At 43.9% G+C, this 26,442-nt stretch overlaps 1 protein-coding gene across 2 annotated transcripts in view; it reads left to right on the plus strand.

The window, feature by feature from the left end:
• The first annotated feature begins 1,797 nt into the window (after positions 1 to 1,797).
• EPHA4 (EPH receptor A4) overlaps positions 1,798 to 26,442 on the plus strand; it is a 152,735-nt gene continuing 128,090 nt past the window's right edge. For both annotated transcript variants that reach the window (XM_081192572.1, XM_081192571.1), the window contains exons 1-3: positions 1,798 to 1,952; positions 5,392 to 5,459; positions 11,019 to 11,682. In XM_081192572.1, the coding sequence (XP_081048698.1) occupies positions 1,859 to 1,952; positions 5,392 to 5,459; positions 11,019 to 11,682 (826 nt within the window). In that variant the 5' untranslated portion in view covers positions 1,798 to 1,858. The remainder of the gene's footprint in view (positions 1,953 to 5,391; positions 5,460 to 11,018; positions 11,683 to 26,442) is intronic.

The raw sequence follows: 26,442 nt of genomic DNA on the forward strand, positions 1-26,442 counted from the left end.
AAGCCATGCGACCCTCTCCAATAGGTGGGGGCAGGGGCTGGCAGAGAAAGGGGGAGGCGGCAACTTTCCCTTTTTAGCTTCAGGTGGAGAAAGGGAACCGGTCCTCCCTGACAGAACTCCTCGCTTAAATCTTAAATCTCTTGCAGTGCTGCTGAAGATCTCAAAAAGAAGCTGTTTGCGAAGTCATATTATATTGATGCTGCCTTTTGGTTCTAGTTGGGCGGCGGGGGAGCAAAGACTTTGATGCAAACACTTTTTAAAAAAATCTACCTTGTCACATTGACGTCTTTGTCTGCATTCTCTTCACTAACCGGCAACCCACGAGGGGGCGCTGTTGGTTTATGTTGGAAGCTCTTCCTCGCTGGAGTGAATGAGGAGCGCAGGAATCCACCCCCAACCTGTTCTCTGTGTGGGTCGCAGCCCTTTTCCGCTCAGGGGAGGGGGGAAAGAAAAGAGAAACCCACCCACACCAGTTCATGGGTTCTTTTGCCTGCTCCTTTCTCCCCTCGTGGACTTTTCCTTGCAATCACTCCCTGAGTATGTTGAAATGTATGCAAGATGCCGGGGGGGGGGGGTGACACCCGCTTCATCCGTCGCCTGCAGTTAAGCGAGAGCGGGTGGTGATCCACTCGGAGAAATCCTCTCCAAAGAGATCTATCTATGCCTGGATATTGTGGGTTTGCCAAGAAACGGGCACCACACGCCATGCACAATTTCCTGCGCCTCGCTTCCTATTGTCTTTCCTGTTTATCCAAAAAGTTTTCAGACGCCTCCCGTGCCGTCAGTTTTTCTGGATCACCGGGATCGGCAGCGCAGTGTCGGTGTGCGACCCTTTCGTTTACTGTACTTGCACAAAACCGGCTTGGCCGAGAAGCCGATTAAAAACAGTCTGCTTGTCAATGGAGAGACTGGGGTGGCGGAAAAATACAGTAACTTGGCGGCTCAGTCAGTGCTCTCGGTTTGGAAAGGTGGCCGGCATCTTATTGCAACAATACCGCGCGCGCGCACACACACACACCGGACAGAAAATCCCTCTCCCCCTTCCCTTCCACCCAACCGTTACCTTCCCCCCGGGAAGATATTTTATCCAGAGATTTTTCTGCCCGGAAAAAAAAGGATCGCGACCTAAACCCGGGTTTAGCTGGCGAGGAAACGGCGCGCGCCAGGCAGGCAGGTACCCCGAGCGCAAAATCATTTCGCGCCGTATTGGTCACCTCATCCTAGATATTATCTATCTAAATATCATTCAGATAGTCACGTTGTTTGTTGTTACTGTTATTCTTAGTCTCCTTTTAAAGGCAACTGTGTAGAGGGGAGTGCAGTTGTTTCATCAAAGATTTTAAAAAAGAAAAGGAGCCGCTTTGCTAATCGCTTCTTTCCAGAGGAATCCGATCCAGAACCTCGCTTGTTTGCTCTCCAAAAAAGAGCCCCGGGAAACTCGGGCTCTGTACTGACGCGCGCCGGGCGTTTGTGTGTGTGAAGTAATGAACACGGAGCAGCGTTCCCGTGCCCGGCTCGGAGGGATTCTTCAGCAGGACGGCGGGGATGGCGATGCCTGCGGTCGGGGAAAGGCGAGCCTGGAAGATCCGTCGCCGCTCAGACACTTTCGCCCCGTTGGACAAGGAGGCGACGGGCGGGAGGGAGGCGCGGCTTGGGACGGGGCGGGGCTGCGAGGGGGGCGGGGCGGGGCTTTCTTCCCGAGCAGCGCCTCCGACAGGCGGGCGGGCTTGATGGACGGCTGTACGTCACGGTCCCTCCCCCGCCCCCTTGGCAATGTCTACAGCCTGCTGCACTCCCAATTTAAGCATTTATTCCACTGGGATAGAGGAGACCGGAGCAGCGCTGGCACCAAAAAACCATGGCTGGGATTGTATATTTCTTCACCGTCTTGCCGCTTCTCTTTGGGATTTGCGAGGGGGTTACCGGCTCTCGGGTATATCCAGCCAACGAAGGTGAGTGGGAAAATAAAATTTTAAAAAGCGACGGGGGTTGGTAGTGGTTGGTACCCCGGGCCGATCCGAGGCTCCATCCATCTCCTCTTTATCTCCGGGGTTTGGGGTGCTTCCCCCCAGCACCGTCTTCCAGCGGTAGGGACCGTGAGCGGCCGGCAGCGCGCGCGCTTTGCAGGACGCGCTTGTGGGCAACTTGTGCAGCCAGGAGAAAGTTCGACCCAGGCGCCTGCCTTCTGGACGGACCGATCGACGATCTCCCGGCTGGGCTCCCTCCCTCCGTGCCAAGCGAGGCTGGACAGCCGAAGGGGAAGCGTCGCCAGGGTGCTTCTCCACCCACCTACCCACCCACCCGTCCTGCTTCCTTTTGCCGGAGCTTCGCCCCGCAGCCAGACTCCCCACGTCCGCCCGCACCGTCGCGTCGCCCCCTGGACGGGGAGAGGTGGAAGTTTGGAGCGGCGGCGGTGGGGCGGGCTGGTGCCGCCTCGGATCCTCGCCTTGCTGGGGAGCTGCGTTTGCCGCAGACGCGACGTCCCGGCGCGCGCGGCGCAAAAGCGCGTGGGAGCTTGACCTGGATTTTCCGAGATGCCTGGAGCCGACCTGCTCGCAAGTCACGCCGCGGGACCCGCCGCCACGCCAGGAAAAAAGGCCCTTTTTATTTTGCGGACGGGGCCAAATTCTTCCCTTTTTGCACCCGTGTAAAATCTAGGTTAGAGCCCTAAAGTTCAAAGCAACCCTCGCCCCTTGCTCCGTCCGCGCGCCCTCTTGCACCTCCTGGCTTGCTGCATTCCGCGGAGGGTGTACGAACTGGGCATTGTTGTTGTTGTTATTAGTCTTCGTCTTGGAAAGATGATGAGGAAGGAAGGAAGCCTAAAGATCTTGGTGTTCGTAAGACTGATGTTACGTAACCCGGGACACGCGCGCGCTTACACACACACACACGCAGTTTCCTGGAGTACCTGTCTGGCTTTGCATATATCCAGGTGGCCTGCACGTTCCTAAACCAGCTTGACAAGAAGGGGTGTGTTTGTCTGCGCTGCTCCCTGTTTGTGTGTGTGTGAGAGAGATGCCCGTGTGTGTCCATCTGCTCGCGATTTGGCTCCTGCAACTCCTAGGGCAAACCTGGCCATGGTATAATGTCAGAGGCCTGGAAATCACCTGGTACAGAAGAGCACAGATGCAGGCAATGTGCAGTTAAAACTTGAAACCGAAAGGCAAAGCATTTTGCAGATGGATTTGCCTGTGCCTGAGAGATCCCTACACTCTTGCATTTTTTAAAAATTCGATGCTCTGTCGTCCCCCTCTTTCTCCCTTGTTTTTCATCATTTTCTTTGCCATCAGCAACTCAGCCACACGGTCTCCCCACTTTCCTCTTTTCCTGGTCTTGTTTTCCGTTCATTCCAAGGGATGGAAAAGCCTTGTCCTCTCTGGTGCAGGAGCGCTGGACCAATCTGAGAAGGCTTTGTCTGTCTCTCTCTCTGTCTCTCTTAAAATAGTTTTTGGTTGGTTCGTCTTGATCTTCCAAAGGGAGAAGAGGCAATGTGTGCAGAAATTGCAAATGATCATCGTTGGCTTAAAAACAACAACAAACTAAATAAAATATAACCATTCCAGTCAGAAAGGATGTTGCATTTGTTTGTTGTAGTTTGAAACCCTTATTTATGATTTATTTAGAACTTGTGGTTTTTGTAGTCTGACTATGAGAAAGCCTGGGGGGGGGGAGAGGAACTGAGGGGCTGAGATTTCATTGAATGTCTCAGCGTCTTTAAGTTAAATCTGTACCAGGGGAGCCATTTTTCATGTCCCCACCTCTTACTCCATCTTTAACAAGAGGCTTAGGAGGTACAAAGAATGCAGTGGTGGGCCTTAGTACACACTTAGGTTCTCCCCCCCCCACCTTTTTTTTGTTTCCTACAGAATTAATACCCCCTCCTCACTCAATGCATCCAATCTCTTACTCCTAGAAATATTACCCTGGAAGGTGGATTAAAAGGAAAATACACCTGTTTTTTTCTTGCAAGTGTCATTAAACACCCAGAAGGTGGTAACAAAACATATTGGGTTCAGTGTTTATAGTGGCAGTGATACACCAATTTGGATTACACTATATGTCAAGCTGTGTGCTCCACCTGCTTCAGAAATTCACCGACATACCCCTAAGAGATGTGCAATTCATGAAACAGAAGTGACAGACAGTGTAAACAAGGACATTTATTACAAGACAAATGAAATTACTTTCATGATACTTATTATTGGAGTGTCTACATGTTACATACCTCATTTCCCACCACAGGTGTATATATAAGCCTGTCCTTTCACTCTTCCTCAGCTTTGTAAATCCTTAGCTCTTTGTGAGCAAGTCCCTTGAAGACTACAGTGATACTTTCTTCACAAGACTGTTCTGCATGGCTAAAACCAGTGGGAATAAACCCCTTGGAACACAGTGGGGCTTCTGATTCAGTGCAGATAGGATTGTGTTGCATATAAATGAGGGGGCTAAATAGAAGCATTGCTTATCAGTAGTAAGATTTTTTTATTTTTACTTGATTTCTTTAAGTGTTTAACCGCCAGGCCGTTGGCCTTGCAACACCTTTTGTACAGTTGTGGGGCGTAGTTCAGAGAAGGAGCTGTGAGCATGGAGGTTCTCAATTCATAGAATTGTAAAGGAACCCAAGGGCCATCTGTTCCCACCTTCTGCAGTGCAGGAATATTTGTGCTCAGTGTGGGGCTTGAACCCAGGACCCTGAGATTAAGAGTCCGTCAACTGAGCTATCAGTCAAGAGGTGACTCTAGGAAAGGGTCAATGGGGATCCCTCCAGAAGTTGTTGGATTCCCACTTCCTTCAGCCCCAGCCAGTATGGCCAATAGTCATGGCCATACCACATGGGATACTTTTGCACTAGGAAGGCCCTATGGCAGTAGGTGCAGAATGGGAATACTAAATCCGTCTTGCCCTGTAGGAGTGTTGTAAAGGTTACCGTGATGTGTGTATCACATTCACCACTGTGGAAATTCAGTGATCCATAAAAGAGTTAGTTGCATTTAATTAACAAATTAACCATACATAACTGAAGCCTCATTAACTTCCACCATGAGATCTAGGCAGTATGTCTAAACACAGTGGTGCTTACTCCCAAGTATGTGGGTATGCATGATTATGAAGCATTTGGGCAGGGATCTGACTAAGGGGCTCATTTCTTATTAAGGTAACTTTTTTACTGGATCACGGCCACAAAGTTTGAATAAATATTGATCTCTAATTGAAAGTAGTCCATGACCACTGGCGTGACTGGTTAAAAAACAAAGCGTTGGTATAAATCTTGTCTGAGTAAGGATCTTTCTTTTCACATGTGGAAATAGTCAGGTAAAATTTTTCTAAAAACTTCGCCTGAGTTTCAGTAAGTGTAACTTGTCATTTATGTTTGTTCCCCCCTTTTTGCAGTTACCTTATTGGATTCCAGATCTGTTCAGGGTGAACTTGGGTGGATAGCAAGCCCATTGGAAGGAGGGGTAAGTTCTGCATCCCTATCTGATCATCTAGGTAAAATGGAATGATTAGTACGTTTCTGGTGAATCCTAATGGCTCGATTATTGTTGATTGTGGGGAGAAGGTCACATTTCTTCCGTAGCCTGTGATGTGAATTACACTTTGTTGGAGAAACCTTATACTCCCAATGCATAGCTCTGTCAAGAAGGAAACCGTAGAGAGTGGAAAGAGACTTTCAGAATCTGATCAAAGAACGCATATTTACAACCCAACCCTAAGAATATTTCTCCCAAAGTAAACCCTGTATAGTTCAGTGAGGCTTATTTCCTTGCAAGGCATCTATGCATGCTCACTCGGGTGCAAGTTTCTGAGGGTTCATTGAGGCTTACTCCAAGGTAAGTTTGCATATGATTGTCGCCTTAGATACAATAAATGTCTACACTTGCTTCTTCCAAAGAAGTGGAGTTATAGCAGGGATGGGGAACCTGTGGCCGTCTGGATGTTGCTGGGCTCTAAATCCCATCAGGCTCAGCCAGCATGGATGATGGCAATTGGATGATGGGTTTTGTTGTCCAACACCTTCTGGAGGGCTCCATTGTTCCCAAGCCCTGATTTAGGGTGACCACTATCCAGTTCCCAGATGGAAGGATTTGTGTTAGCTTAGGACAATTCAAAAGGTGTGATGCTATCTTAATAGATTAGATATTCTAGTCCATGAGGTTTCTTTCCTTCCTTAAAAAAAATCAAAATCAAAAGCTCTGCTTTGGGGGGGGGGGGTGGACAGCAGTGCAGTGTATAAAGCAAAGCAGAGCAAAAGCTTCTTAATCCATTGCCGAATGGTGAATGTTTAACACATTTGCAGATCTGGACTCTGGGAGAGAACGGAATCTCGGCTTAGTCAGGACTCTGTGCAGACGTTCACTCTTAATTTAGCAAAGGATTTGTAGACAAATACCATGCAGTCAGTTAGTCTGCTGAAGAACTGCTGAGTACACCCTGATTCTTACCGTAGGTACTGTGTCCTCAGCATGCCATGGGATCAGGAATTTTTATTAATTACTGGGGGTGGGGAGAGGTGCAGATAGAAACCACCACCTTATTTTCACTGCCACATATGCAGGGTGAATATTAAGAGCAATTTCGGGGGGGGGGGGGAGAAACAATGCACATGGTATTTCCATTCAAATATGCTCAAATCCCTTTAAAATTAAATGGAAACCTCTTCTTGCTGCGCTTAGAGGCAAACAATTGATGCCTAACTAAGTCCAAATAATTAAAAAGAGCACTAAAGTTTGGAAAGATTGCCAGTTATATAATAAACAGGAAAGCAAATTCCTTCAATGGGCTAATGAAATATACTGTAGTTGGACGTCCGTCGGTCCTGTAATTAAAAAGAAGAAGAAAGGTGGTGGGCGGGGAGGATGGTGACAAATGGAAGGAATGCGAAGCTGTTTATGTAGCGATGCATTATGCATAAGCTCTGAATTAGCCCTATCATGGGAAAATGGAGTATTGTCCTGCTCCCATTGTTGCTCTGCCCGAACTTGACTGCAGTCAGGTTTTGCTCTGCCTGTGCACACTGTGCTGTCCCTGGAACCATTCCCTGCCTGCCTCCCCCAGCCCTAGAAAAGGGGAATGATTGACAGGCCTCTGGCGGTGCAGACAGCACACATTCACTGTTGATTGTCGGCAATTGCCCTCATCTTTGACAGTGGGGAAAGGTACAGCTTTATCTGGGTGAGAGTCAGGCATCTCAGTTAATCCTATACCCTGGAAAGGTCAATGAATTAGTCTTTCTTTCTATGCACCCATGGGGCATGCCTTCTGTAGATTCAAATATCGCCATTTTGAAGAAGTCAGCAATTGTGATTGATTGGCAGAGGATGTCCCTATATTAATTTTCAAGGTGTTTTGTGAGTGTATGTATCTGTGACTTACGTTCGTAACATACGAAGTCTGAGGAGAAACGTAAAGAGGACTAGTTTCAATAAATCCATGTCTCTGTGTGCTGCCTTTTCACGTTGGCAGTGGGGGGAAATCAAGAGGGCTTAGTCTTGTCTTCAAGTCTGTCTGCAGGAGTGCCTTGAAAGTGCTTTCGTATAGCTGCATATGCTGCAGATTTGTTTCAAAGCGCTGGGGAAAGTAACACTTCTCCCTCCCTCTGCCTTCGAGAACACCCAAAGGTATAGAGCCTTCACAGATCAGCACGGCCTTCATTTTATACTGTGTATAAGCTCACTGTACGTTGCAAAGCCCTTGGCTCCACCCTCTTTTTATGGATCCAGAACAGGTCATTCCTGAAGTGTGAAGTATTTTATGTGTTAATATGAGACGTTGGAGATAAAAATAGGCCACTTTACCAGTGAATAGCGCTATTACTAAATCTATAGTAGCCCTAGAGGAATGAATGTGTTACATTATAAATTTAATTAATGATTTACCTTTAAAATTCACAGTTGAAAGGAAATCCTGGGCCTGGAATGCTTTTACTGTGGGATTATTAAACCATGGGAAGAGTTGGTTTAGAAAGCCGAAATGGAAAAAAAGAGAGGAAGTGTTTGTTTTTGACAACACATTTAACGTTTCAAATTTATAACGGTTGGAAATGTGGGGGGGGGGGACATTTACAGTATTGGGCCATTTGCCTCAGATATATTGAGGCAAATGTCTATAAATAAACAAACACCTCTTGTCAAACAAAAACCAAAAGGGAGAAAGTCAGAAGGGTTTTTGCAGCAAGGAGCTACTGAATGCAGCCATGTTCCTTTCATAGACTTCAATAGGCTTTGGAGCCAAACTTCTTTTGTGCAAAGAGGCAAAAAGGAAATCCCATGGACAATTCTTATTTCCCTCTCCTCTTCCTTCCCTCGCCCCTGCACAGACTATAGGCTGATAACGTGGAAAGTGGTAGATCATAAAGGGCAGGACTGTAACACAATGCTCATTTCATGGCAGTTGTAAATTAGAGAACTCTGTTGCTTACATCATGTTAGCATTTTACACTGATAAATGGCTTTCCAGTTTTCCCCTGGTTATTGATTTATTTCCCTCTTTCCTTTTTTTAAAGGGGTGTGTGTGTGTGTGTGTGTGTGTGTGTGTGTGTGGATTTGCAACCATCTTCTCTAGGCAATAAGTCTGATACGATCCTTTTGACTCTGGTGACGGCCAGAGATCTATAAGCTGACCCAGCTATCAAACTAGATTCTTTTTAACCTAAAGAGGACCAGAATGGTTACAAACCTCAATGGAAATGTACAGGATGCATTCGAGTTGTAGGCTGGGTCCTACAGTGTCCATTTAGCAGAGCATGTTTAATACTTGATTGCCAGGAAGTTGGATTCTAACTGTTCCATTTCCCCCCCCCCCCACCCTCCGCTCCCTGCATGCTTCATTGTATAAGCTGGAACCTTCGAATTTAGCTATTATTTTGCATAAATGAAAAAAAGGTCCTTCCCACCCTTTGAACCTTAATTCAGCAGAACGGTGCTCCTTTCTCAAAAAGAAGAGACAGAAAAGGCCTCAGCAGTAGCTTTCTTTTCTGTATCATGTGATTAACATAATCTCATTTAACAATGTTCAAAGCTCTTATTGACCACTTCCACTCTCCTTTTCTTTTATGATATGTTCATCACACTCCTGCCGGAATGCGGCTTGATAATACAGAATCTAATTCATTCTTAATCAAAGTTTCATTTTTCTGTGGGGTGGTTATTATCATGTTGGGCATTCTAATTTTTTAAAAAAACCAGTCCAGAATTTAAGAAGAAAGCTCACCTTTCAGTTAGGCAATGCAGGTTGATGAGGCATGGTCTGTTCTTCCATTGTTGCTATTAGAGTTTAAGAATGTAAAATTGTGTTGTCCTGAGGTGCCTTAAGCCAGAATGCTTGAAATGGAACCAGCGGGTGGAAGCCAGAAAAAATATAGGTATGCTTGCAATTCATTGCGCTCATTCCAAGGTGGTGACTATAGAGATAGAGAAGCGAGTGGCGCTGTGGTCTAAACCACTGAGCCTCTTGGGCTTGCTAATTGGAAGGTCAGTGGTTGGAATCTGTGTGAAGGTGTGAACTCCTATTGCTCTGTCCCAGCTCCTGCCAACCTAGCAGTTCGAAAGCACACCAGTACAAGTAGATAAATAGGTACCACTGTGGTGAGAAGGTTAACAGCATTTCCGTGCGCTCTGACACTAGTCATGGTGTCCTGTTGCCAGAAGTGGTTTAGTCATGCTGGCCACATGACCCGGAAAGCTTTCTGTGGACAAATACCGGCTCCCTTAGCCTGAAGGGATGAGCACAGCACCCCATAGTTGCCTTTGATTGGACTTACCCAGGGGTCCTTTACTGTTTTACATTTACCTCAGAATATAAATACAGAGAGGCAAATGATATATACACACAAATATATTATATTTTATGGACTGAGAACTTCAGATATCTCAGCTTTTGCCAATCTGGTGTCCTGCAGATAGTTTGGATTGCAACTTCCATCAGCCCCACCAGCATGGCTATGCTGACTGGGCTTGATGGGGGTCATAGTCCAAAATTACTGCAGGGGACCAAGCATGTGAAGGTTGAGTTAGTCTGTGCAATAGACGTAATAGGTATTTGCTGATGGCTGAAGGTGGTTGAATAGGGCTGGAACTGGGCATTACAAGTAGTTCTGGAAAGTGAGAGAGGCTCAGTAAGCGGTTGCAGTGTAATAGCTGGGAGTGCTAGTTAATGGAATTGTGGATTCTCCTCTGCCATAAGATCACTAGGTGGCTTAGGCAAGCTGCTATTCTCTCAGTCACAGCCAGGGTCTCTCCCTTCTACATCTGTAACATAATGATTCTGCTCTATATTTCAGGGGATTTAGGGAGGGGTCTTTTCCTAGCTCTACCTAGAGATGCCAGAAATTGAACCTGGGGACCTGAATGCAGAGGTGTTTTGCCACAGAGCTGCAGCCTTTCTTTCCTTTCCATATATGTGTTGTTGTTTTATCATAGTCACCAGATAGTATTGCAATATCCTGCATAGATATTGAGCCGATCTCGTTCTTGTTTCCTGTTCTGCCACTCATGTTGCATGCAACCCTGGGCAAGTTTCTTATAGTGCAATCCCATTCTTAATTCCTCAGAAGTAAGACATATTTGGGCTTGTTCCCAGGTAAATATGTATCGGGTTGCCACCTTATATCTTGGTATCTTGCTTTAAAAAAATAAATCAACATTTATATGCAGAATACCTGTTCAGGTTGCACAGTGTTTGGGTTTTATAAGACTCCCAGCTACGAAGGTCTATTCAGATCATGGCATATTAAGGTTGATTGCAAGCTAGCATATATCCGTTTTTCTTTGGAAAATATCACTTTCCTGAGGTCTTCAATTAAACTGCTATTAAAACCCAATTTCCTTTTTAGTATATGGCTTTATTTTTGCTCATGTGTTTGAAGCACCCTGTATGTTCTGATTTTTTTAATGGCTTCTGGTATAAATAAACGAAGCCAATTGGGGGAGAGAGGAATTAATTTATCTGGCGGTAGCAAGGTTTGATTATGCTTTTCACACTCTTCCCGTCTCACGTTTGTCCCTTTTGGTTCTTCACAGTGGGAGGAAGTGAGTATTATGGATGAGAAAAACACTCCAATCCGCACTTATCAAGTCTGCAACGTGATGGAGTCCAGTCAGAACAACTGGTTACGAACTGATTGGATTCCCCGTGAAGGGGCTCAGAGGGTTTATATTGAAATCAAGTTCACACTCAGAGACTGCAACAGCTTGCCAGGTGTCATGGGGACTTGCAAAGAGACTTTTAACCTCTACTACTACGAGTCGAGCAACGATAAGGAGCGCTTTATCCGCGAGAGCCAGTTTGCTAAGATTGACACCATCGCGGCCGACGAGAGCTTCACTCAGGTGGACATTGGAGACAGGATCATGAAGCTCAACACAGAGATCCGCGACGTGGGGCCCCTGAGCAAGAAGGGATTTTATCTGGCTTTCCAGGATGTCGGCGCTTGCATTGCCTTAGTGTCTGTCCGCGTTTTCTACAAGAAGTGCCCGCTGACAGTCCGTAACCTGGCCCAGTTTCCGGACACGATCACCGGGGCAGACACGTCCTCTCTGGTGGAAGTTCGCGGCTCTTGTGTGAACAATTCCGAAGAGAAGGATGTGCCAAAGATGTACTGCGGGGCAGATGGTGAATGGCTGGTACCCATTGGCAACTGCCTGTGCAATGCTGGGTATGAAGAGCACAATGGAGAATGCCAAGGTAGGGCCCCCTGCATTGTGAGGTTCATTAGGGGCTGGTGTTCATAATTGAATCAGAGATGAGAATCGGTGGAAGGCTGCCCGTAATTAGCAGTCCCTGTGGGATGCAGTGGGATGAAGGGGTCTAATGAGGAAGTCCAGTAGTTCCAGGTGGCAGGGCTAAGGAGTGCATAATACTGACAGAACAAATGGCACCACCATAACCGGCAGAAGGCACGGCACATTTGCTATCAGAGGGTAGATTAGAACTGGCTTGCATCTCCCCATTCACATTTGAATGAGGATGGAAACCATGTTATCTGAGCCAGTGCTGTTTAAAGGGGCAGAATCAATTTCTCTTCCTTTCTTATTTTAAAAGGTGAGATTGCTATTCCGGCTAAAAAGAAAAGGCACAGCAGCAACAAGCTGTCTCCTCCTTCATGGCAGAAGACAGAAGCTTCTTTTTGTTTTTCAGGGGCCCTAAGGAATGACTCTTTAGTGTCTCATTTGATAACTTTTCACGAAATAATCCTTGAATACGTGACATGGCTGCTTTTGTGAAATATTTTTATTTCTCAGAAAGTCTCCATTGTTTCCTTTACAAAGGAGCATGCTAGGAGACTCTAAGAAATGCAAGAAGTCATCTGTTTGCCCCTCCTCCTTTCCCCCTTCTCTGCAGAATTAAGGATTAAGGTTCTTATAAAAGGCAGCTTATCTTAAAGAAAAGAAAAGGGAGGGGAGATTTAAATCGCCTTTGTGGGTGCCTGTGATTTTTAGTTATACATTATCGTGATTTTATAAATAGGTTATTACTGATTATGAACTTGATTGCCCCCCTTAGTCGCATGTTCAGGATCAGTCTCTAACGGCTCTTTTTGCCAAATGAATGCCTCTTTGTATATGTTGCTAAACGGATGAGGCCCAGCGATGTCAAGGCTGATTCATTTTAATTGCATTTTGTTAAGGGTAATGATTAAAAAAAAAAATATGTGAGTGCAATATATGTGGTATAGGAAAAAGCAAAACATAACACTGATTTCTGTAAAATAGGTGTAAAATGGCATTTTCCTCCCGCAAAGCATTTCAAACTGAGATGGTTTTATATGATCATTTATGGGCAATGTGAAGTTCATTATTATGCATTGAAATTAAGAGTTGGCAGGAACGCAGCTCTGAGCACAAACATTTTCCTTTGCTATCATACTTCCATCAGATATGTTCATGTCAGTGGGGGGGAAGCTGGGGTAGGGGGTGGGAGAGATGAGCATATCTTATCAACAACACAATTATGAAAGGTTGGAGTGAGAATTGAAAAATGAATTGCATGATGACAAGGCACATGTCTTGAGTAAATTATTCTGTCTCTTGGAGTGGGCAGGAAGTTGGAAACCTTTGCATGTCAAGAACAAACAAATTGTTACCAACATGCAGATGTCATGCTGAGTAGATTTTTAGGGGGGAGAGGGAGATGTATTAGCATCGAAAGAGATTTCTTAAAATTATTGCTGTTTTTCTTAGTTTGTAAGCAATACTTCTTTTATTTTATTTTTGCATGGTTTAGCTGGTGGGAGAGCAGGTGGACCAAATTAGAAAGTTGTGCTTTGCAAAGAGATTACTCCTCATTCTGCTAAAGTGGGTGTTAGGGGCAGTATTGGCTAACCCTGATTGATGCCAAATTAAAACACTCCTTAGTCAATGACCCACACATTATTATCTAATCACATGACAGCCAGAGTGTTGTGTGGGAGAAATCACTTGTGATCTTTTGGGGCAGGAACTTCAGGAGGCCCCCACATTTTTTAAAAAAGCAGTAGGTGGTTGAAAGTGACATTGACACAGAAAATACTTGGTAACTCTCTGTTCGGCTCTACTGGACTTATGGAAACTGATTATTCACACCTTAAGTTAATGACCAATCCTGATGAGATCATGTATAAAAGGAAGAAAGAAACCTTTTGTCTTTTGCATCTCCTGTGTTTTAAAACCCTCCCATTAAACCGTTCCATTGGAAGAAAATACAATCCAGCAAGCAGTCTTAAATTGTTAGCCATTTCATCAGTTGTTGATTGTATTTTCCTTGCAAAAAAAACCCATTTCTTCCAGTTCCAAGACAAATGTTTTTTCTCACTGTTCCCTAAGCCCACAGGCTTTGCTATGAATCACTTGTTAATGGCCATGTTTACTTGGAATCCAAACTATTAGTGTACAGGTGAATCAGATGACTTTGGATTTGAATGCTCTTGCAGAGGCTGAGCTTTGTTATTTGGTGTTTGGTAATCGCTATTCTTGCCCTTTAATATTTTTGTGTGAAAATAAACACCATCTAGAGAGCCAAAAACATTGTTATAGATCTGGGCAGCCAGCTAAAGAGAAGAAAGAAAACCATTTCAAGGCCACAAAAGCTTATAAAAGAGTAAGCTTGGAGGGCTGTGAACAGGTTCCAGACCGATTTTCTAACAGCACGGACAAATGTAGGAGTAGGTCACAGGTCATTCACTTCCTCATCCATCTTCCTCCCGTGATCCTGAGGTCAGAGTTAAGATTGATTAAGATCTTAAAAGCTCGACAAAGGCTTGGTGGGCAAAACTGGGCAGGCTGATGGGTGGGTGGGTGTGGAGGCAGAGGGTGCCCCTGTTGTTTTGAGATCTAACATTGCTCATCTGCTGCAGTCTTCAGAACTTTGGGGACCAAAAGGTATTTCCTACTGGCTTTCTTTCATCCAGCAGTGTATGTTAATTGAGTTTTTTTTAAAAGAAAGAAAGAACCCAAAAAAATAAAAGAAGACATCGGGTGATGCCAGGGTAGCACCCCAAAGCAGCCGTGAGTTCATTTAGTGTCTGGATCTTGAATAACATTTTCTGAAATGGAAACCTTGTTCTCTCCCCCCATCCCTATTCAGTTGTCTCTTCTAAGTAAGAAGAACGTGTTATTGGGGTTAACAGAAGCTTGAACTTGCTGAGTGGTTTCAGCGAAGGAGAGCTATTCTGTGGGGACTTGGCAGTAGTCAGAAAAAGAGAGCAGGAATCAGGGAAGAAGCAGGATTCCAAGATCAATAAACAAATCAAAACCCAATAATCTATTTTTTACGAGTTCTCCACTATGTCTGTCTTTAAAATTAGCAATCTATCGTCGTGAGAATATTGCTCGTGTGTGTTGTAAGTTGCACCTGTAATTTTAAATATAAGTAAAGGAAATGTACACTTGATTTCCTCAAGCTTATTTAGCAACCAGTGTTGTGTTTCAAAAAGAGAGTAAGAACTGCATGGAAAATATTATTAATGAAACATGAAATTACCTTATATTTGAGGCATATCTCAAAAGCTAAGGTAATTACTGCTTTAAGGGGGGGAAATGTAGTTGTTGGCTGATGCTCTTTTGCTAAAAGATGCCATTGGTGATTAAAATTGTTTTGTTACACATTAGCTCAATGTGGTTTTGATTTTTGTTATGTAATTTCCTTATCAAAGCAAGTAGATGTAATATATGGAAAAAGCAGAGAAGATGCTAAATCAAGCAAGTAATAGAATTGCAGCTCTCTGTAATTGTTCTGATGCAGTGAAACCTGTAAGTTAAATTTTATGTATCCCATTTAAGGTCACTGCACCATAAAATCCAGATATTTTAATTACATTTTGCATAAACACCCCAAGATTTCAGCATTTTGTTGTATGTATATTCTCTTTTAGGAAACTTATAAAGCCAATTGGCAGAACATCCCAAGGTTTAAGATACGTTTTTGAAATCGCCTTCTTTTTGCCAGGTTTGGGATTTCCCTTCTTTCCCTTCTGCCTTTGGTAACAGGATCCTTAAGCAGGAATAATTTAGATGCCATAAAATAAATACTCATATAAGAACTTTTTGTTGCACTAGGGGAGTAAAGTTTGCCTGTTGTTCCTAAACAGGAATTCACCCTTTTCTTTTCCCTATAGAACATATATTTAAAATGTTAATGCCTGTTCTGTAGACAAATAGCATATACATAAAAGCAATTCTAAACTGCAGTTCTGCTTCTTCCTCTTATTGAAATCAACATGCTCATGCGTAAATTTGCGTATCAGCTTTTGGATGTATCCAGGATAGCAAAACGATCCGTAACATTTGACTTGTAAACTGGTTGCTTGAAAATAAGGGAGTGCATCTTTGTGAGGGTATGTATGTGTGAGCATGTGTGTCTGCGTGTGTAAAAGATCAAACTTATTTTTTTAAAAAATGGGGGAAGTGTTTTTTTGTTTTTTAAATTATTTGGAGACAAATTTGTGGCAGGTGTTTGCTCTTGGGTGGTTGTTTTTCCTACACTGAAATGTTTTGTAGTCCTTCTTTTTCTAAAAGTGAAATGTAGCAAACTCTGGGCTAATGTTTCTGAATAGTATTCAATCTTTCCAGTTACAGTGCACAAAATCTTGTACGTTCTTTCTAAGCTGTAGCATTGGCCATAGAAATAGAGCCCGGCTTTTCCATGGGCTATTTGTCTGTGTTTGGTCCACTGATCTTAGATCTTTATTGGTGCTTTGAGGGGACTTGATAAAAGAAGACTTCAGCCATCCCTTATGTCTTTTGAATCGCTCTTTCTCTCACTCCTCCCTACATTGCCCTAAACTTGTGGATCAAACTCTGCTCTCATTTCATCTGATTCTGCTTACTTCTTTTGATATACTTTGTGGGAGCAGGTGAGGTCACATAGTTTCATGAGCTGGAAATAATTAACACTTCCATGACTAAATGGTCACTTTATGAATATTCAGGTTCTGCTTCACTCTCCCTGGGAAGCAAACATGTTGGTTTCGTTCCCATTGCTCCCAGTGGAGAGGGATGAGGTTTCCCCTGTGAATGAGGATTGTCAGCTGTCTGGCCAGTTTGCCTTTTGCATGCAGCAGATTCCTCATTTGCATATTTTGTATACATCCTCATGCAAAGTAGCCCACCCATTTCCCACTTTCACAAAGGAGATAAGCGCTTCCTTTGGAAAGTCCAGAGGAGAAGCTCCTTCTATTTATGCAGATCCTAAAGTCTTGGGTTTCATGCAAATGCATTTGATCGAAGCTCTTTGTTTAAGAGATAGGGAGTGCATATTTGCCCACCATTCCTCTTTGTGGCCCAGTCTTTCCAACAAAAACCCACACAGGCCTTGAGGCCCTCTCAGCCTTATGGGAAATGCTGACTGCTGAGGCAATACAAAACTGTTAGACAGAGAATTCACACTTTAGGTGTGAACTTCATCAGTGTTTCCAAGGTTTTGTGATTAAAGGGACACTGAGTGCAAGTCAACTTGGGTAAAGTGGTGTTGTGTTAAGCCTTGCTAAAAGGCAAATCAAACCTGATGGGTAAAGAACTGAAATGGCAACTTTATGAAAATAATATTAGTTTGATCAACTTAACTAAAATTACTCTTGTTTACAAAAAAAGAAAATCTTAAAAGAGATGTAGCCCTTGGTGATGCATTACATATACGGTTATTTTCTTTTTTCAAATATTATATTCTGGCATATCTATCTGGGCCCCACCTGCATTATACATTGAAAACAGTATCATAACAGTCATGTCTCCCCCTCTCTCCCCCAAAAAAATTTCCCCTAGGAATGATAGTTTCTTAATGGTGCTATTTTTCTCCGGGAATTATAGCTCTGGTAGGTCTCTGGTAGGGGTCTCAGATGGTCAGCACCCTTAACAAACTACATTTCCCAGCATTCTGGAGGGATGGCTCAGTTGGTTAGAGTATGGTGCTGATAACTCTTAAGGCTGAAAGTTTGATCCCCATATGGAACCGCTGCATATTCCAGCACTGCTGTGGGTTGGACTAGATGATTCTCAGAGTCCCTTCCAACTGTGATTCTAGGATTCTAAGACCTGACTGTTTGAAGTGGTATGATACTGCTTTGAAATTTATAGTGCAGGTGGGCCCAGAGAAGTGAATCTCTCAGAGTTCAATAGAACTTGCACCTAGCAAAATGTGTAGGATTGCAGCACAAGAGGTTTCTTTAACACCTCTCCCCTCCTTTAATGCATTCACATAAGACGACCATTTGCCAGATGTACCTCAAAGCCACAAACGCCACAGCCCTTGACCCACATGACACCAGCTAGCCTGTGGCAGCCTACATGTAACTTGTAACTTTATTAAATGGTGCCAAAACACAGGTATACTTGGGACAGTTTGGTTGAAAGGTTTATCGATCTGAACTATGGCATCTGAAGCATGTACACACTTCATTTACAAAAGAAACCCCTTCAAGTATGGATTGTTTTCATTTTGTCTCTTGCGAATCAATGGTATGAAATCAGAACCAAAATCCATGCTAGATCTATTTTCTCTAAAAAATAACAGGAAAAGGGCATATTTTTTGTCCCCCCCCCCCCGTGAATATGCACACAAAGCTTTTTGATGTGCAATTAGCGTTTAACTCAAAGTTAATTTCACAGAGCAGTAAACTGCAGAGTGTCAGGCCATGTGGCGTAATTAAGCAGAGGTTTAAAACAACAAGGAAACGTGCAGAAGCTTCGATTCAGGCCTGAGCAGCGTTGAAGGAAGTGAGACCATTTGCTTCTCAGTATAATTGGAAGGGCTATTAGGATTAAATAATACCAAGAGGCACCTTTTGTCTGGCTTTTGGTTTAACCTCTCAGGAAAAGTAGTTTCCATCTAAAGAATTTGTGTACTGCTGCTGCTGTTGTTCTAAAGTTATGAAATCGAGCACTTCCTCTAAGCTTTCTAGATCTTTTGTGGCCCAACAAGAAGAAAACCTAGGTGGGGGGTCCAGGTACGGGCTGTTTCAATGGCCCCAGAGCAGACCTGAGGGAAACCTCCCTGCACCCCCCATGGCCAATCTAGGGAGCAGGCTTCGATTCAGCTCCTGATAGGTACTGTAGCTTATCCCCTGCCGCCTACCCAGGTCAGACTATGACCTTGAGCTCCCTCATTGGGGGCCCTATGGAGTGTCTCCACCACCCTGCACCACTGCTGCACTGAGAGGGTGAGCGGACTTGGTTTAATCTCTCAGTAAAAGTAGTTTCCATCTAAAGAATGCCCTGCTGTTTTTGTTCTAAAGTTATAAAATTGAACACTTCTTCTAAGTTTTCAAGATGGTCTGTGCACCTCTTCCTAATTCAAAATGTCATTGGATGCAGTCATATAGGTCCTGATTCACACACCAGATATCCTTCGACTCCAAGTTCCCATCAGCCCCAATCAGCATTGCCAATGGCCAGGGATGATGGGAGTCGGAGTCCAGCAACATCTGGATGGTCAAAGGTTCCCCAGCCTTGCATGTATCATTTATATTGAAATATGGGACAATCCTTTGTTATGCAGAACTGGTGGCATTCCTAAGCACATTGATATAAATAAGAATGGATAGTGATAATGTCTGAGAGCTGCATACAAGTTCTGGGAATGACAAAACTCCTTTTTTCTGATTGTATCCTAATGATCCTTGGCTTCAGTTGGGCCCTGCTTTGAAGATATGCTCCCTCCCAAAGTCATAGATGCTAATCCAAAAGTAAATGACACATCCTTCTTATAGTTATGACCTCAGTGCTATAAATGATTCAGAACCTGACATTCCTGCCTGTCACCTGACGTTCCTGTCGATTTATCTGTAAGTTTCTGGGCCTCAGGATTTTGTGGGTTTTGGCCACATCATTCCAGGGGACCCAGTGCAGCAACTGCCACTCCCTGCTAATGGAGGTTGGGTTCAGGCTTTGAGAAAAACAAATGCAAGATGCTGTGGTTCCCTTAACTGCTTTTGGACGTGGCCTTTGGGTGCAGGAGTCTGAGTGGGATCTGATTTCAAAAATGGGTTGGCCAGGCAATGGCTGGAGGTGTGTTATGCATGTGTTAATCAGGGGAAATAATGCATGCAATTTGGCACTGAGTGGCAGGCTTGAGTAGCAGATAGTATCTGAGGTTCTGTCTACAGGTTATTGATGGCCGAAAATGGGGGCAAACGGATAGCTAACATGCATGTGATTACCTCTCCTGTCTACTTTGGTTGTCATAGGGGCCTTTGATGCCGTTTCAGAGTAGCATTACGGGAAGAATGTTAACAAGGTACACCTTTCCTCAATCGTAGTACTTGCAGTAGTAAGGAAACTGCCTTGAACCTTGTGCTGTATTGATTTTGACAGCTCTGCTTTGGAGTCCCCTTTCCTCTAGGAACTAAATTGATACCAGCACTTGCCGAGCATGAGGGTAGAATTCTTAGACAATTAAAACAACAGCAGCATTGTGGGTATTTTTATCACCTTTGTCAGCTGAGCAAAAGGACAGTTTTCATTTGCTCCCATCCCCTATGCATGAACATATTCAAGGAGCGCTCATTTGCTCAGGATTGGTGGAAAGGGGCAGAGAGCTTGATATCTCAAACATTGTAATAGAATGCTGGACTTGGAAATGGGAGGTAGTGGCTCGGTTTACCAGGAGGCACATTATTCCAGTCTCAGTTCCTATCTCTAAACTGTGATTGCCAAATTTTACGTGGGCATTAAAAGTGCTCTATTGGTGAGCAAAGGTCAGATCACCTGGTGAGATGAAGAAGGTTTGAGGAAAATGAAGGAAATGAGACGTTTCTGTGCTCAGGTTTAGGTCCAGACTAATGATCTTCATTTAAACTGCTTTTAAGCAAAGCCAGGCTCATCAAAATCTGTTCCAGTATCCTTAATAAGCTATGGACTGCCAGCTGCTTAAAATCCTTAAAGCATCATTTGAAACAATTCCATTGATAAGGCTAACTTCTCTTATTGGCAGGGATACTTTACTCAGCAGTCGTACAAACCCACGGTACAGTGTCTTAATTATCCAGATAATCCTGTTTGCTTGTATTTTTTTAAACTATGAAGTGCTAGGTAATTATTCAATTCTTAATAGAAGTCAAATGGCAATGTAAACAATAATTAGGATGTTAGACAGACTAATGCGCTTCAAAGCAAATTGGATTTTTTTTTCATACTGTTCAGCATGAAGTCCCATAAAGCTAACAATTTAGTGGCAAGGAAACAAGTTCCATTTTGTTCATATTTTATGGTGTTATCTCTTCATGCCTTGTTTGAGAGAATAACAGTTTGTCCCAATGAAGCTGCCTGCTCCAGAGCCAAATGTCACTTTAACAATCGGCTCCCTGCAGTTTGCTATTTGGCTACGCTCTCCCATGGCTCCAGATTGGTTCTTTGTCTGCTTCAGTTCCAGCAGGTCAGGGGTTAAACAGAATACTGATTTCCTCCCACAATATTGACGGCAGGTAAATATGGCCAGGACTGGTGCTTGATTAACATGCAGCCCATGTTGGAGAGATTTGTCCCCCGGTCTCTCTTTTAGGCAGAAGATGTGCTTACTTTGAGATTAACATTTCCCTCCTTGGCTGTTCTTTTCTTCTGAATTAGATGACTTTGAAAGCAGCTCCATTTCCCTTTGATGCATTCCCCCTAAGCCTTAAGTGTAGAGCCTTCGAAAATTCGGGATGCGTTTGAAGAAGTCAAGGTTTTCTTTTTCGAGAAATGGAGATCTGGATTAAAACTCTTGGTCTTCCCGCTTCTAGCAGCGAGAGGGTCTAGCAATCTAGATCCCCAACTTCTCTGAATTTTACCTCATGGGGAAAAAACAACAACACCCTTTGTGCAAATGACCCAAACAACAAGTGCAAAGCAATTACAGTTCTCAGTAATTTTCTCTCTCTTGTCAACTTAGCGGTTATCGAGCATTTCTCTCTGCCTCTCTCTCTTCATAAATAGTTCCCGAGACAGTTAATTAAATCTTGTCTTTGTCTCCATTACTTCCATTGTATTCAGCCACGACTCAAGGGCAGCTCTCACTGGTAACAAAGACAGGAGGAAAGGACGCTGCTTCTTTCCCCGATATTTTAATCATGGGGTTGTCACACAATAATGCTCTTGGGTGGAGGGTTTTGTTTAGTGGGCAATTCGTGTTCTCACCAGCATTTGAGTGACTTGAACAATTGTGTCTCTCTGCCCGCCATCAAGACTTCTTAAGAAAGGGTGCTAGTGTTCCTCTGCAGTGAGGCCAGTAATGAATTACAGCTGTTTTAATTACACCTACTTTAATTGTTTTCCCAAGAAGAGCAGGTGTCTTAGGAAACAACAGCAACACAGAATGAGCGAAATCCATCCAAAGGGTTAGATCTTCCTGTGTGTATATGGGTTGGTCTCAAGGAATACAGCCATATACTTTTGTTAGCTTCCATTTTTATTTTTATTTTTAAATTCAGCTCTTGAGGTTTCTCACCAGGTCAGAACCACAGAAAAATTGCTAATTCATTAGCCTTGCTTTCCATATTAGACCACAGATTAGTTAATTTTGTTTTCCTTAAAAGTCTATTTAACTTTGGGTTTATTCTTTCTCCCTCCCTCCCATCTACCCTGTCTTCACCTACCAGTGCTTGGGGCAAGTAATAAAAGTTTAAAGCAGCTGGTGGGGTGGAAGAATATTTTGCAGGGGAATCCCAATCCCACAACTGCTTAAATTTGACTGCGGAATGGCAAATCAAACAGCAAAGCCCTTCTGGAAGGTACACACCAACAGTGTACTTCTATGAACTTGGTACTTGTAGTGTAGTTATTTGTTTTCTCCCTTTCAAGGGTTTTCTGTAGCTGAAAAAGACATTCCCACTTGGGAAACAATTTCCTTTTGAAGTGCCCAGCCTGTCAATGATTGAAACCACCACAAGGCAAATTAGCATGTTAAAAGAACTGGATCAATACATTTCTCTCCTCTTCACTCCCCACTTCCTATATCTCTTCTTGGCGTGTGAGAATTTTGAGTACCTTCAAGAGTTACCGCTCTCAGCAGAGGAGCCAGTTGGTGTTTGAGTGTAACAAGTGGTGTGGGTAACACGAGATGTACCTTGGTCAAACTCTGGCCGCTTGATCCACTTCCAAGACTCAAGTACAGTCTTTTGAAAATGGATTCAAGGAAAATTGACAGCTTTGGGAAGCACAGTCAGTTCATGTAATTATGGAGTGGATTAGAAAGTAAGTGTAGGGAGAAACAGGAGATCAATACAAGGGCACAAGTTGACTGAACTCATCCTTAGATGTTGGAGTACTCAATTTTGTAACATTTAACATGAGTATGTAGAAGATTTCTTTGGGCTTATCCAATAGGCACGTAAACACACACACACACACACACACACACACACAAATACAAATGAGGCAACAACCCTACTGTTTTATAAAAAGTGCAGAGACCACAGACTTGATAGATAAATTAACAGCAGTGCTGTGAACTGTTAGAAGCAGTCTCATAGTTGAGAACAGCAGGAGTTTGCTAATTGTTTTAAACAATGTGTGCTTTGTCGCAAAGGGATTGTTTTTGTTTTAAAGGAAGATGGAAAAACTGCAGCCACATGCCACAGATGCTGGCCACTTGGCTGGGTTTCGACAAGGCTAGGAAGGTCAACCGCCACCCTCAGAGACCAAGGGCGGTGAATAAATTTAATTAATAAATGGACACATTCAACCCTACAGAATTAACTGTTGCTGAACCCATGGGAAATGTGATGCTTTTCACATTTGCTCTTCTTTAAGAAGAGCTTGGTGGTGCTCAAAGGCTTACAACCGTTCTCACTGACAAAATTTTCTCCCTGCTGAAAGTATTATTGTGTATTTCATGCCTCCCATTCTCTGTGATTAATATGGCGCAAAATTATGCCACTCAGTGACAGAGAGAGGTTTGATCCACCTCGCTAAAAGAGTTTTGACCTTGACTGCTCCTTTGGCTGTAGGCAGTACATTTAAACTTTCTGCTTTTACATTCCCATCTGTCAAGCATGGCTGACATTAACCTTACAGAAGTGTTTTAAGAATTAGGGAGTGTTTGCAAAGATGCCTTGAGGATGAATAGGGCTATATATTCCCCAGCTGGCCGGTACCTTTTCCCTGCAACTGTGCTGGTGTTTTAATTAGGGAATTATTTTGACTGATGATTTTTTTCTGGATGCACTTTACCTGATGCTATAACGGGAAATGTTTTCCTTGGAAATATATTCCTGCTTGTCTTATTTCTGGCACTGCAGTTAGTAAACGCAATTTCTTGGAAGCAAAGGTATGTCTAGCCGGCTCTAATTTATGAGATCAGATACAGTCATTGGACGGGGGAAAAAAAGAATGTATTCCACATTCCTAGGCACTAAAGGGAAAAAATAGAAGCCAAATTCAAATTAAGTTCCAGTTGTCCAGGGGTGAGAATACCTGTCAAAATTCTTAAGCACCAGCATCAACCTGAACAATGATGTGCCTGGGATTTTTTTTCTCTCCCTGGCATAGATTGGAAATATTATTTCAGCACTTTTGATACCCAGAGTCTAAAGGAGGAATGACCATCCTCTTGCCTGTGAGTCCCGTCTGACCCTCCAGCTGTTTCCAGCTCCTCTCCACAAAAACCTATACCTTGCACTTCAGACTCTAGATGTGAGATGGGGAAATTGCAGCCTTCCAGGTGTTGTTGGACAACAGCTCCCATCCTGTCTGACCATTAGTCATGCTGTCCGAGGCTGATGGCAGTTGGATTCAACATCTGGAGGGCTACACGTTCCCCATCCCCACTCTAGTTACTTCAATTGCTGCTGGCATCTTGCTAGTCTTGTGGCACCTGCATCTCTAGATGAGCATGAGGGGGGCCCCCAAATGCAAAGATACCATGCATTTCTAAAGTGTGTGTGCATGTTTAGCAGAACTGGGTGGTGAATTCCCTCCTGCCATCTCTGACTGCAGTTTTGGAAATCACAGTTTTGAATGGTTCACCATGTAAATCGTTCTCCTGCCCTATCATCCCGACATGCTCAACTCGGATTTTTGTATGCCAGCTAAAACATTCAAGCTGTGATGTTTGTAGGATAGGGCCAAAAGCTAAGAAGAGAAGAAGAGTTTGGATTTGATACCCCGCTTTATCACTACCCGAAGGAGTCTCAAAGCGGCTAACTTTCTCCTTTCCCTTCCTCCCCCACAACAAACACTCTGTGAGGTGAGTGGGGCTGAGAGACTTCAAAGAAGTGTGACTAGTCCAAGGTCACCCAGCAGCTGCATGTGGAGGAGCGGGGAATCGAACCTGGTTCACCAGATTATGAGTCTATCGCTCTTAACCACTACACCACACTGGCTCTAAAAATCCTATGTGCTTGCAGACTGTAGCGTTTGGAGTATTTTTCTTCTTGGTAGCACACAGCCATTGCCCTTTCACTGCTCTTCATATAAAGCTTTTGCAAGTCTTCATCCCTTTCCTTTCAAGTCCATCTTGCTTGAATCTTAAAGTGCAGAAGGGGTGTGTGTGTGGTGTCTGTGAGAGTGTAGGGTTCTCACAACCACCTTTGGCCACACCCTGTGATGGCTGGTGCCCATTGTGGTAGGTTGGAAAGCAGGGAGCCCAACAGTAGTTGTGGACGACAGACCCACCAACTGACAGAGCCAACTAATTCTGGTTCTGCCCCATCTTCTTCCTTGCTGAACTCTACAAGTGGCAAGAGAAGGTGGAGCCTGACAGGTAGTGTCACTCCTTGGAGTGGTTGTAAGTAAGAAGACATGGAGGTGGCTGAGAACATGCTGGGGTTGGTGGGGCAGTGCCCAATGTGCCCTAATGGACCAGTTTCCATTGGCCACACTCTTGGTTGTTCAGCCTATGGAGGGTTAAATACGGCTGAATGGGGCCACAGCAATTTCATTAATGCTTATGTACAGCTCACCAGGTGGGGTGGAGCTAAAGTGCTAGCTTTCCAGCAAGTGGACAATATTGCTTATTGGGAGATGGGCATCTGGAGGTTGGCACTATGCAAATGCACCAGCAGACGTGCAGGATTGGTTCCTCTGGTTCCTGTGCACTGGCATGCCCACCACTGCTTTTCTCTCCCTCCCAGTACGCCACAGTGACCCACCTGCTGTCAAGCTAGCATAGTGGACTCTGTCTGACACAGAGAGTCCCTAGTGGTGGTTTGACTGAGACACCTGGCTATGTTCTGGTTTTTGTCTGCTGTTTTATTTTTAATTGTTTTCTGCTATGCTCATTTCACTTATTAGGAACTGCAAATAGCTAAATTTGTTCATGTGCAAATATTGCTTTGAAGTTTGCCCTTCCAAATTCAAACACATTTCTGTCAATTTGTGTCCTTTCTTTCTGGGTCCCGGCTGACCCTGTGAAGACAAAATGATTATGCAATTAATAAAGGGAGAGTCCTTGTGTTGCTGTGTTGTTGAGTAATGACTACTTCACTGCCTCTGCTGTGCGGCTTAGAAAATTCGATAGAATAGGTGGCCCTCACTATGCCAAGTATTTTTAAGGAGCATGGTAGAAAACGGCATGCAATTTTCTCTCTCAGCATTTATTAATTTAACCTTGCAAGGATTGAAGTCAACGCCAGTCCTCACACTCATCTGTGCCACTTTCATGATGCCAGATTGCACTGGGAGTAAGAAATCTGGTCCTTTGCATTGGATGAGGAGGTGAAAAAATGACTCAGAAGGTGACTATGTACAGTGACCGGTTTTGTAATAAAACTGTATCTGGAAAAGCCAGGCGAAAGAAAGACGGAGGGTAAAATTATATTTACCAGCAAATACTAGCACATACTGGAAAATTCCCTGAACAATTTCCCATGACATTCTTGATGTCCATACACTTGGGGGAATATCTGCAGTCTACTGCTAATCAATTACATACTGGAAAGGTAGAAGTTACCAGATGATAAATGACTCTTGCAAAGGAAACACTTAGAAAATTAAGTTTTGTGGCTCGCGTTCAATGTAAATACATCTTTCTTTTTAATCCCCCACCCCCACAAATAAC

Source organism: Podarcis bocagei (assembly GCF_964188305.1).
Source record: "Podarcis bocagei genome assembly, chromosome: 4".
Lineage (NCBI taxonomy): Eukaryota > Metazoa > Chordata > Lepidosauria > Squamata > Lacertidae > Podarcis > Podarcis bocagei.